Source organism: Fusarium solani (genome assembly GCF_023522795.1).
Source record: "Fusarium solani strain SB1 chromosome Unknown bctg00000007, whole genome shotgun sequence".
Taxonomy (NCBI): Eukaryota; Fungi; Ascomycota; class Sordariomycetes; order Hypocreales; family Nectriaceae; genus Fusarium; species Fusarium solani.
Window position 1 is genome coordinate 979,241 of NW_027072150.1, and position 12,290 is coordinate 991,530.

The window sequence follows — 12,290 nt, forward strand, 5'->3', positions numbered from 1 at the left end:
CGTTTGGGGACCGTTGATTCTATGCGAGATGTCTTGCCATGGCGAACTTTGACAATAGATACAAACATCTTGAAATAAACGGTGGTTAGAATTGAAAAGGGGTATTTAATAATCCTGTTTGGGGATTTACTGTCTTTTCGGACTGCTCGTTTGCCACCGTATTGTTTATCCAGGGTCATTCATTCGTTTACAGACTCATCGGGTTTGGAATTTAGATCTCGCTTCACAATCTGAGATCGTTTACTGATATTGTCCAATGTTGGATGAACCAACAGACTCTGTTCAAACGCCAGCCTCACTCGACCATATCTAGACTTCCAGCACTTCGCATAAGCTCTTCTTCCCTTTCTCCAATCATCTTCTCCTACTCTTTCGACAAGTGCTCCTTGGGCAGAACTCTTCTTGCAACTTGAGCAAAGCAAAGCAAAACATCATACCATACCATCTAGCAAGCGACATCCGCCACCCTCAAGTCTCTCAGCCAAGATGGCGCCCACCGATGGCAAGCCCTCCGGCACCCCCGGACCATCCAGGTCAATAAACCACCCCGATGAAAGCCAGAGACCCGCGCGCTCCGGCCCACCTCCCCAAGGACAGCCGGCCCAGTGGTCTGCGCCTCGTCTTGACCCTCAGCTTCAGTCACTTCTACAGGAACGGGTACCGTCGAACGACAACTTTGTAATCGCTACAAGATGCTCCACTTTGGACGGTTCCGGGCTACTCTTCCACGGCGATGGTGTGAACATGCTCGTGCCCTTCACGATGCTTGATGAACAGAATCAACTTCGTTTCGGCCACACTGGAAAGTTTGAAAGTCTGGACTGGCTGGCAGTAGCCAACCTACAAAAGCCTGGACCAGACTTTTCGAACCCTCCCACTGTCACAAGCAGAACCAGCCGTGAGCCGCAGCCACCGGTTCGTTCAAGCCCGTCTCGACCTCAGCCTGTAACTCCGCTAGTCCCCCACCTGGGCCGCCGATCTGGGCGGGATGCTACGCGTGACAATACAACTGACAACGGCGAGGGTTCGTCCAAAGACAAGCGTGTTGGTCGGTCGCGCGGTCCACGTTGATCCCAAACGTGCTCAGTCAACTTCATCGGGGTTCTCATTCCAGCAGGCACTACATGGGGATCTTTTAGATATTGGAAGTATGGTCAAAGTGAGAGATCTGAGTCAGTGGAGATGCTTTCAGGCGGTTCGCGGGCAAATGGGGATATGGAGAGACGAGATCAAACGACGACTAAAACTATAGAGAGATCACATGACCTTTCGAAGTGAACATTGAATTATATAAACTCCTGATGCAGCTCTGTCCTCAGGTTATTATGGGGTAGTTCGCGCGTGCCACAAGCAGTGTTATCAAAAGTGCCTAAGGTGAAGGCAGAAGAAAAGCCCATATCCAACGTCAACGTCGACCCGTCCGGCACAGCGTCAGGCATATTAAACGACCACTTAGGGGCGTAATAAACATCAACGTCTCGGAGTCTTTGAATCCCAATGGTTGCACTCGCCCTCTTATCCTCTATCGTGTAATACATGAATTTCAGACAGCTCAGGAACCTCTCATGGAAGGTAGCCGCAAAGTGATAGGTCCCGGGACCCTGCGTTGAATGACCAATCCACCCAAACGTAACTTCGAGGCCACCCAGTGTGGATGAATACACTTCGTAAAAGACCCCGTTCCCAATCGCCGTGATGAAGCAGAGGTCATCCCAGAAAGGAAGAAAGACGGCATCTGGAAGGCCTGGAGCTGGAAGGTCCTTGTTTTCGGAGTCGCTTGATCCAGAAGACAGAGACAATAGCCCGTTTGGACTGACAAATACAGTCGAGTCTGTCTAGCCTTCTATACCAATTCTGAAAGGCAAGCTTAAAATTCTGGTCTGGTCATCCCACGCCGCGCCGCTCTCGTATATGGTGGTTGGCTGGGCTAAGGCTACGGTCGTCAACGGACCGCCCCATGTTTTGGAGGCGCTAGGCTCTGTTGTCGCTGCGGATGTGCTAAGACCCCCGCTAGAGGCAGCGTCGGATGTTGCAGAGGATTCGGTTTCAGAAGTCGTGGGCTCAAGAGAGATAGGTTCGGATGTGGATTCGGAAGAGGTGAGCATAGGCGGAGAAGTGTCTTCGGAGGATAAGATAGAGAAAGGGATTTCTTCCGTAGATTCAGAGTCAGTGTTAAGACTAGAAGTCGTAGATTGCGTGATATCAATAGAAGAAACTTCCGATGAGGTGGTAGGAGAGGACTGGGCCTCTGAAGAAGACATGAATGAAAGATTTGGGCCGCCCGAGGCTGATTCTGATGAGAAAGAAGACTCTTCTTGTGGTATATAAGATGAAGAGGAGAGTCCAATTGACCCGGAAGATGTAGTTCCACTAGTGGCAGATGCAGCATTGGATGTGAACGTCCCCGATGCTTCTCTGCTCACGGTTGCCCCAGTCGAGAAGTCCGATGTACTGTGTCGGCACATTCTCATCATCTATTGGAAGGGTTGACGATTCAAGACAGGAAGAGTCTGGAAAATCCAGGGTCGGCAGAGCCTCGATGGATGTTGACGTTTGATTCCTATCAATAGCAGGAGAAGAAAACTCGACGGGATCCAAGCTAGCAGCCCAAGTTTGTACAGGGGCCAAGTAGGTCGACAGGTACGTAAAGCATAAGGACCCTTGGATCAGTCCGGGGTGATCAAGGGCAGCAGTGGCTAGGACGATGTTGCCTACCAGGGCTAAGTGAAACAACAGCCGCCTCATTGCGATTTGAAGGAGTGTAATGTATTGGGAAGCGTCGCAGTGGGTGGGGGATAGAACAAAAGAGCAAAGGAAATGGGGGAAGTAGAGGAGAACGGTCTCTTGGCTCAGTTATCCCATCGAGAGCCGGGCTTCAACTACAATAAAGAACACATCTGTAGAGGAGGACGGTGTATCAACAACAATAATAATGGAACTGGGGGGGGGGGGTTCAATGCGAAGTCCCCCTTAACAAGGGCGCATGTCTTGAAGTAGAGGCGGTGATCTCCAACGCCCACAGGGTGCGTAGAAGCGCCACATATCACCAACCAACAATTGTCTTGGGCCAAGAGAAGAGGCTCCAGTTGTCTGGGAATGAAGAATGATCAAGCCTGAGGCTTAAAGATGATTACAGATTTAACAACCCGGAGTAAGCCCTACACTCCCTACCTACAGCCAAGCGCAGGGTAGGACGCCATACTAGAACGCAGACTCCTTTTTCATCTCCTGTTTGGTACAAAATTTCGGGCAAGATTTCAATGATCAACCTTTAACCACGGTTCTGCTTTTCTGAAAACCTACTTTGGACAGTTTGGAGGATTCCTACTCGGCGCGGTGACGCGCACACGCACTATGAACAGCATGAGAACACAGGGTAGCTATTGCCTCGCTTGATACTTATTATTTGTGACTTGGTTTATTTATGCCTACCATTGACCGCTAAATATACTTAACGTCTAATATGGCCGATGCTCCGTCTCTTTTTTGGCACTATTGAACTTCTTACCCTTTCCTCGACTGATACCGGAAGGCCTCTTCAGCGTCACCGACAGGCTCTCGGTCGGCGTTAGCTCAAATGAAGGGTTGATTAGTGCGGGTTAAGCGAGTTTCCTAGACCTCCGAGACCTGCCTAGTGATTCCAGCGGTGCTCTGCTACTAGAAAGCCTATCGATCTTTGTCTTAATGCTATTAGAGTTCACAATCTACCTATATAAATACACAAATGCAACGCAACAATACACTTTTCATGTCAACTCCACAAGCACATTCCAACTTGACCCTTCGTCAATCGGGACGTCTCTCGGCTCAGCCCCGCCAGTCTGGATCCAGCCCCTACCGAAAGCCGAGGGACCGCGGCTCGAAGGATTTTCATCCCAACTCTACCCTGGACGTTGCTGATCATGACCATATTGGTAAATGAGAGGGGATTAGGCGAACCATCAAGTCGTCCGGGACTTACCAAATTCCCGGATAATACCCCTGAGTTGCGCCCCGCCATATGACCACATCCCCTGGCTACAAGGTAAGTGTTCGCCGAACAGATCACAGTGAGTCATTTTCTACTCTGTACCCTAGTTGGACTGTGAGAACTGTCTATGGACCAGCAAGCTCTTGGCAGAGGCCTCATGCTCCTTCTGCATTAGATGTAATTAGTTTGAAACCGTACGGGCGGAATGATCACTCCGTGTTAAATTGGGCACATGAACAATAACAATGAAAAATTAAGCCGGATGGGTTGCGTGATGTGATTTATTTGAAACACCATGTGGGAAGAATATCTATATAACCAAAGGCTTCCCAACACCACACGCATGAAATTTAATATCGAATGCAACTCAGCCGCAAGCTTCTTGAACGGGCTCTGCGAACTTATGACGAAGTGCCAAGCGCACCCATGGTAATTGTCGAACAGGGTGCATCATACACCGAAGGCTTGACGAAGCTGACAGCAGGCTTGGTGCCCTTGCCCAGCTCAATCAGAGTCTTGCCGTTGGGGTCAAACTGCGGCCAGCCAAGCTGCGTCAAGCCCTTGGTAGGGTTGTCGCTAAAGGTGAACCAGGCGTGCTGCATGATCTTGGTAAGCTTCTTCTGGTCGGCCGACGGCTGAATTCCGCTGACGTCTCCAGAGGCTCCGAAGATCATGTGCAGATCCACACCGTGGTAGGCTCCGCTGGTAGGGAAGAGACGCGTGTTATCCCAGTCAGCAAGGTATCGATAGGCCCACGCGGAAACACCGTGGTCGCGCCGAGCCTTGGCCTGGTAGGATACGGGGCAGGTGAAGGATTCGAGGAGGAAGGAAGTGACTTGGGCGTCTGTGGGAGTGACGCCGTTGCCGTAGGCGGGAATACGGTAGTAGCCATCCTCGTTATGGTTGTGGCCCATAAGAATGGGAACCTTGGCAAAGCTGCCAGCCTTGGTCAGACTGACATAGTCGGAAAAGACAATCTTGCCGTCGGGCTTGGGGTAGAAGGGAGGGATGGACCGGAGGACGCTAGAGCTGGAAGTAGGCCTGACAGTAGCGGCGGCCGCTTTGATATCCTCCCAGTCAGCCTCGCGCATGCAGGCCATGACATCCTTGGCATCTCCACATCCGACAGCGGAGACAACCGTGTTCCAGTTCTTCTCAGGGACGCCCTCGGCGTTGACAGGGAAGCTAAACGCATTTCCAGAAGGGGCGATGATACCGTTGACAATGGGGTCCTTCTGGTAGGCGTAGGTCCAGTAGTCAACAGCCACGCCACCTGAAGACTGGCCAGCAATGGTGATCTTGGTAGGGCTGCCGCCAAATCGCCAGATGTTGTCACGGATCCATTCAACGGCAGCACGCTGATCACGCAGGCCGAGGTTGGCTTCTCCAGGACCTCCGGGGAAGCCAAAGATGTTGATCCGGTAGTTGACGGTGACAACAACAATGTCCTCAGAATCGGCAAAGTACTTGCCGTTATAGAAAGGACTGTTGGTGTTTCCGATAGCGAAGCCTGGACAGTCAGCATGGTGAAGAAAGGATCAAAGGATCAAGTGATACTTACGTCCGCCGTAGAAAAACACCAGCACTGGCTTGTTGGCCTTGGCAGAGTTGGACGTCGCCTTGGACCAAATGTTCAAAGTCAAACAGTCCTCGCTCTGAGGAGTGCCGGCGTTGCTAGCAAAGTAGGAAATAATATCCTGCGCCTGAGGCGTCATATCAGGATAGTCGACCTTCTTGCTAGGTGACAAGGGGCAGTCATAGCCAAACTTTTCCGCCTTGTAGGGTTCCCTAGAGGTGAAGCGCTCAGGGGGAGCAAAGCGCAGCTTGCCCACGGGGGGCTTTGCATACGGGATGCCCAGGTACTCGACCACGCACGCCGAGTTGTCAGCGAGGTGACCCGTGATGGGACCGTTGGACGTGTCGACGGTGATGAAGTTGGTGGTGTCGCACACGGGGGCAGCAGCCGCGAGGCTGGCCCATAGGGCAAGGGTTGTGAGGAGCATCTTGTGAGTCGCTTACCGAGAGTCTAAGTTGTGGTCGGGAATGGGCTGGCTTTATCGTCCTCCAGGTCGGATAGCCACGTGCGTCGGTATCAATGCTCTATCCGAGACCACGGGAGCGGGCTCCAGCTGCATGGTTGTCCCTGTCTCGGCTCACAGGGGCTATGTCGCTCCCCTTTCCTACCGCGTCATGTCAGTCGACTTGGCGAACATATGCGTGATTAGAGACCCGGCGAGCCGGTGACCATAGCAGGGGAGACCTCGCCATATGTAGGGAACAAGTGCCGCATAGGTGACATCGGAAGAATTGAGACCAATCCATCGGGTCTTGGCCCACCAATAACGCCCCTATTGACAATTCCATAGTCCACCAATGCCATTCTACTCGAACGACCGTCTAGTCGTGCCACACTGCTGCATGAACACCTGGTACTGACACCTTGTCAAAAAGAGGGTCCCTCGTCTCTTTGGGTAGTCATTTCCGCTGTGCCACGCGAAAGCCGACGCAGAGGCCAGGGCGGGATGTTCGGTAAGGGCTTGCTTGCTTCTGCAAGGGCCGATGTGACCTCGGGTTGAGAAGAAGGTGCCCGCATATCGCATCCGACTCGTTCTTGGGTGAAACTAGAGGAGGGCGAATACATGGTGATGGCACCACGACCAAGATGGCAGTCACTCCACCGCTTCTGCAGGATTCATATATGAACTTGAGACACGGTCGAACCTCTGGTTCGAGGTCAACTCACTCAACAGCGTCAAAATGGGTGCCTACGGTATGGGATTCCCCGACAACGGGGTCGACAACCAGGGCTGGAAGCTGTACATTACATCTTTGGTGATGATCATCACAGCAGGCCTGTTTGTGATCGCCAGGTTCTCCACACGTTTTTTCATGCACAAGCTCGGATCTGATGATGCGGCTATCGTTGTTTCTCTGGTAAGGTGAATCTCTCTGCTGATCTTTCACGTCTAACAATGAAGGTAGCTGTCGTCAGTAATTGTCTCTTCTGCCATGCAGCTGGCGGTACAGAACGGATACGGAATGCACAAGGCCGATCTCAAGAAACCAGAGCTACGCACAGCTCTCAAAATGTTCTTTATCGCGCAGACTCCCTACAAGGTGACTGTCTGCCTCAACAAGGTGGCTGCCATTCTTCTCTACCTACGCCTTTTCCCCACCAAGAATTTCCGCGTCGCTTGCTACGTCGTCATGGGCATCATTGTGAGCTGGAGTATTGGTGGAGTTGGTGCAACAATCTGGCAATGCGTGCCCATCGAGGGCGCCTGGAACAAGGCGATTGATGCCAGGTGTATCGACTCCAACAAGTTCTGGATCGCCTACGCCGTCATGAACATTCTTACAGATATTATGGTCTTGACTCTCCCTATTGGCTCTATTATGCGCCTTCAGATGAACATACGAGAGAGGCTGATGCTTTGCGGCGTCTTTCTCTTGGGTGGCTTGTGAGTATCATTTGTACAAGAGATTTCCAAGCTAACATGTTGTTCAGTGTCACCATCGCATCCATCCTTCGAACGACGTCGGTACAAAACTCGCTCAAAAACAAAGAAGACATTACCTACAACTTTATCGAGCGTGGCATGTGGACGTTAATCGAAGCCAATCTCGGAATCATCAGCGCCTGCTTGCCTGTACTTCGACGACCCCTGGGCAAGCTATTCCCACGCATTTTCGGGTCTACAAAGAAGAGTTCCAACTACTTTAGCGGCCCTGGGGACCACTCGAAGGGATATAACCTGTCCAATATGTCTGCCAGCGCCCACCCGAGCTTCTGGAGGGGCACGACGAGAACACATCAGGTTGTTTCCGTCAGTGGCCCTGAGACAACTACTGGGCGAAAGAGTGATGAGCGGCGTATCATTGAATCGTTGAAGGGGAGTGATGCGGAGAGCGATCCTGATAGCCATGGATCTAGGGGTATTGCAAAGAGGGTGGATGTGGTGAGAACGTCGTTCCACGAGGCGGATAGGGAGTAGAGGTGGCCTACGACATGATAGAACAAACCTACTTAATACGAAAGCGAGTTCATTTGTACCATTACGCAGCTTCCGGCAATTCTATCTGATCACAAGGTGATTTCTGCTACTCTCTTGTGCGCGGTGGCATCGTGCTGAAGGCACACGTTATCGTGACGCTCAGTGGGAGCTGAACCAGGACTTGATGCCGACAAAGTCCGAGTTCGAAACATTCGGAGACGATTTCACTCTACATGGTAAGCTCTAGTTCACTCATTGCAGAGCCTATTAGGACTAGAGGTCTCCCCTGCACAGTGGAAGATTGACTGAAAGGTTTAACCATTAGATTTCATTGCGTGTCGATTTATTATAACTTACCCCGGCCTATTCCCAAAGGGCGGAGGCGACCCGACTCTGACTTCCAATACACAGCTAGACACTACCAGTATCGAGCTAGTTCGTCGTTCCCATGTGCTCCTGTGGACAATGGTGAACGTGAACAGACGCTACAAGGGATCGTATGGGGGATCGTATGGAAACAAGCACATGATGCTAAAAACGACAGCTCTCATAACTACCTCTCAACACGCAGAACTGGCGATTAATGTGTGCAAATTGCTTAACCCGCTTCTGCAGACTCTAAGGGAGGAATGGATGCGTGCGTTTAAGACGGCTAACGACCACCAGTTTAAAATGGCAAGTCTCGAAATTGAACGAGTGGGCGTTATTCTTTTTTTGCTAAGACTATTATAGCGTTCGACGATCTTGAAGTCTAGGGGAAACGACCATCGGCTCATCGATCGTCTCCTCGAAGACGCATTGTTATGGGTCCAAGTGGAGGAGATTGCCAACGAGCAGAGGCATGACTTGTCCGAATTGAATGCCCTGTTCGTCGTGGGCGATGAGTGGAGGTCACCAGAGAGAAAAATACCACTCTTTAATCCAGTTAACAAAGGGGAATTGGAGAGGTTCGAAGCCGCGGTTAGTGAGTTTTGCAAGTATCTCGCGGCAGGTGTCAAAAATTTAAGAGACACGTCTCAAGAGCATATTGGGCTGGTAAGTCGAGCGAAACCCCCTAATCAAGTCAGTGGTAACTGGAAGCTCCAGGAATTCAACTTGACTTCCATTAGGGAAGCTCAGAAATCTACGTCAACAAGCGTGAGCATGAAGCGTCTCAGCTGGATCACGGTGCGTATCCCAGCCACGCTGGAGAAAATCCCACTAACGGGATATATGATTTAGTTCATCTTTCTCCCACTCACTTTTGTTTCGGTGAGTTTAACGGTCAAAAGGCCCGCATAAGGGAGTTCCAACAAAGATGCAGAGTCTTTTCGGCATGAATGTCAACGTTCTGGAGTCAAACCCGCCCTGGTGGATCTACCTCCCCTTTGCCTTTGCAACGCTGGGGCTGACAATGGTTGTGTGGTTGACCTTTAAGCGCTGCCCATCTGTAAGCCGACCTCTATCTCCAATCTGCCGACGAGAAGCTCACTTCTATAGATCGAGGACAAGGCTGAAAGGGTGTTTCGGAAATTGACGCGCTGATTCGCTCTTGTGTTGTGACTGATTCTTGTATTTCTTTGCGTCGCTGGATTCTCCAAGCCGGGCGTGTATCACAGTATAAATTACCTATTTTCCAGTCTCAGTCTTCTGAGGGAAAACTTTGAGTCCCTACCTTTTGCTGTTTATAGATATCTTGAGTTATCCGACAACTATACTTGGCATGGTATTATGTCCTCTCTGGTACCCCGATTCACCTGCCGTGGCAATACATAGAAAGCAGAGGTTTCAGTCATGTACAGATTGACCCCGTTCACAATATCAATGCAACTGTCGATGGTTTTTAAACAATTAACTTCATTGAGGTTCTCGCCATTATAGAAGTTTTAAACTCTTACTTTCAAGCATCTTGGAAGACTTACCAAGCTTCATTTCTTGTCATCCCGATCCAGAGTGCGCATCTCCAACATCGTGCTATCAGTGGCGGATGTTCTTAGCTAGAACGCCTGCAGAAATGCAATCGACTCCCTAGTGTTGCTTAGACCAAGATTGAAGTTTTCGGTCCTTTGCAGCCTGGTGGATTATTGCTATTCGAGACTGAAAGCTGGACAGAAACCAATTTAGCAACCCCTACGGGCTGACCTTCGTCTCACTTAGACACCTAATCCAGAGAAAGGCAGAAGCGGATTCTGCAAGCTCGTTCTATTAACACGTTAAGACATAGTTAAAGGTCCATATATAAATGGCTGGCTAGGGGTGTTGAGTTTCTATATGTCATTCATAGGAATTCAAGGCAAATGCTTTGGCGGGGGGTGAGAGAAAGAAAGGATGACTAGAAAGATAGAAAATGCGCTAGTTCAGAATAGAATATTTGCAGCGACGTGCTGCTATGTCCTAAATTTTTCATGGAGCAAGAAGACATTGCCATTCGATGTGAAAATACGCGATAAGCTACATTGATGTCTATTCGACAACCAGGGAACAACTCCTCATTGAAACTGTCTCTCGAGACCTTCAACGGCCGCAATTACATCCCTTGCATCCTTGTCGCACTTTATCTGAGATTCCATCTGTCTGTCAAAGGTTTCTTGGAACTTTTCAACCATGAACGGCTTCAGCACCGATCTCTTGCTAGTCGTGTAGTCGTAGATGGCCGTGTCATCGATACATTTCGCAGCCAGCCGGCGATGCTGGTCTGATAAGATCCAGCCTTCCATCAGGAGCGAGGTAGAATCATAGCGTGGGCGCTCAGACAACTTGTAGAGGACGGTGACATGATCGGGAAACGTCAATGGCTGTTTAGATAAACGATATTAGTCTGCATTCGGCACATCAATCTCGTGTGTCACATACGAGCTTAAACTCGGTTGTGATGCGCCTCAGAATGAGGCCCAGGCTTCGCGGTGTGGGTAGGTCATCCCATTGTCTCCGTTGCTCCTCAGTAGCGGCATCATCTGCATGGTGTTTGACAAACCGAACCCTTGCCGTTTCGACGTATTTGTTGTACATGACGTTGTTTACGTGGCCTAGAGCAGTCAGCACACCGTAGCCGAGCCTTGAATCTGAATCTCTTGAAACGTACCCTGCCAGTATTGTTAGTATTATGTCTATGAGGAACAATAGAGGTTACATACCATGCTATCCTAGCGCACGAGTCTTATTAGCAATTGTTCGGTCATTGTGATTGTCGGCGCACACATACCATGTCTCCCCAAAGCAATGGATAGTGGTCCAAAGCTCTCCAGCTTTTATCAGTAAGAAAGCCTTCTCTGCCTGCCAAAAGCTCGATCCAGTCTGTTGTGGTATGCTGGTAGAGCTTCTCGGCTTGCGAGACACATTCAGGTGGGTACTTGGAACTTCTCAACTTTTCGATTCGCGCCTGGAGGTTAGAAAACCATCTTGAATCGAGTGGTGCTGTATCTTTGGAGGCTGGAGAAGTCTCTTGGCTTTGTCGAGGGGTTGTGCATGAGTAGCAGCGAAATTGAGTTCTCGACGCGGCAGATAGAGGCCGGAGCACCCCGGATGACCTGAGACGGGGAACAAACGACATGATACAAAGCAAACACGCTTCGGTAAGACTAATTGATCAATCAATGACAGGGTTTCCAGTGTTGCGGACGATGAATAGAATCTTCTGCAGCCTCGTGTACCGATGTTGGAGATGTGCCAGGAACCCCTCATAGGGAGGAGACGACAAGCCAAGTCTCGGTAAGTTCGGCAATTTCCCGGTCAAGCTCGGCGAAACCGGCCTAGACCGAAGTTTAGTCTGGGTAGAAGCGGATAAACGTGGTTCTCACCCATTGCTGACAATCGAATCGCAGACCGGACCAGCTACTGATTCTTCTGAACGACTTGGAAACTCCTACGCAGCGCCTCACCAAAAGGCTTCATGACCTCCTAGGTATTGTGCGATGGGGCATCGCCGAATGTGGTCCTCCACATATGGTTGGTCACATACAGCCGGCTACTTCGGGCTACAAAAACGAATTGGACGATTCAAAGTACAAGAAAATGGTTGAAATAACCATGAACCTCAAAGATATGGGCAGTTGGCGGATACCAGGCATTAAAATCAGATAGAACATTCCACTGGCCTTGCGCCGTCGGGTGTTGCTTAGTGCTTTAATGGGCTTCTGCCTGTGTTAGGTGTTTGCCTTGTCGGCGAAATTAATGTCTAGCGATTACAATATGAGCACAGTATGCCATTTGGTCCATTGCGTTGTAACTGAGTTATCCGGAGTAATTAGAGAAATGGCGAAGAAGTGCACAGCGCACTAGTGAGAGCGAGGCAGCCTTGGGACTCATCCAGTTTCGTTAACAATTCAACATGTTGAGAATATCCAAGA

The 12,290-nt window shown here is 50.2% G+C and overlaps 5 protein-coding genes across 5 annotated transcripts; 2 read left to right on the plus strand and 3 right to left on the minus strand.

Annotated features, from left to right (window-relative positions):
- Positions 1 to 486: 486 nt before the first annotated feature.
- MRS44_011159 (uncharacterized protein) lies at positions 487 to 1,071 on the plus strand (the record flags this gene model as incomplete). Its single annotated transcript, XM_065619626.1, has 1 exon — positions 487 to 1,071. One exon carries the CDS (start codon positions 487 to 489, stop codon positions 1,069 to 1,071), a length of 585 nt encoding a protein of 194 aa, XP_065475698.1.
- A 764-nt stretch (positions 1,072 to 1,835) lies between these two features.
- Positions 1,836 to 2,465, minus strand: MRS44_011160 (uncharacterized protein; the record flags this gene model as incomplete). The annotated part of the gene is made up of 1 exon (XM_065619627.1): positions 1,836 to 2,465. The coding sequence occupies one exon, from the start codon at positions 2,463 to 2,465 to the stop codon at positions 1,836 to 1,838; it is 630 nt and encodes a 209-aa protein (XP_065475699.1).
- Positions 2,466 to 4,371: 1,906 nt separating this feature from the next.
- Positions 4,372 to 5,973, minus strand: MRS44_011161 (uncharacterized protein; the record flags this gene model as incomplete). Its single annotated transcript, XM_046269000.2, has 2 exons — positions 4,372 to 5,480; positions 5,532 to 5,973. 2 exons carry the CDS (start codon positions 5,971 to 5,973, stop codon positions 4,372 to 4,374), a joined length of 1,551 nt encoding a protein of 516 aa, XP_046135141.2.
- A 754-nt stretch (positions 5,974 to 6,727) lies between these two features.
- MRS44_011162 (uncharacterized protein) lies at positions 6,728 to 7,965 on the plus strand (the record flags this gene model as incomplete). The annotated part of the gene is made up of 3 exons (XM_046272661.2): positions 6,728 to 6,904; positions 6,953 to 7,431; positions 7,479 to 7,965. The coding sequence occupies 3 exons, from the start codon at positions 6,728 to 6,730 to the stop codon at positions 7,963 to 7,965; spliced, it is 1,143 nt and encodes a 380-aa protein (XP_046135140.2).
- A 2,468-nt stretch (positions 7,966 to 10,433) lies between these two features.
- Positions 10,434 to 11,494, minus strand: MRS44_011163 (uncharacterized protein; the record flags this gene model as incomplete). The annotated part of the gene is made up of 4 exons (XM_065619628.1): positions 10,434 to 10,739; positions 10,798 to 11,027; positions 11,075 to 11,087; positions 11,147 to 11,494. 4 exons carry the CDS (start codon positions 11,492 to 11,494, stop codon positions 10,434 to 10,436), a joined length of 897 nt encoding a protein of 298 aa, XP_065475700.1.
- Positions 11,495 to 12,290: the final 796 nt, after the last annotated feature.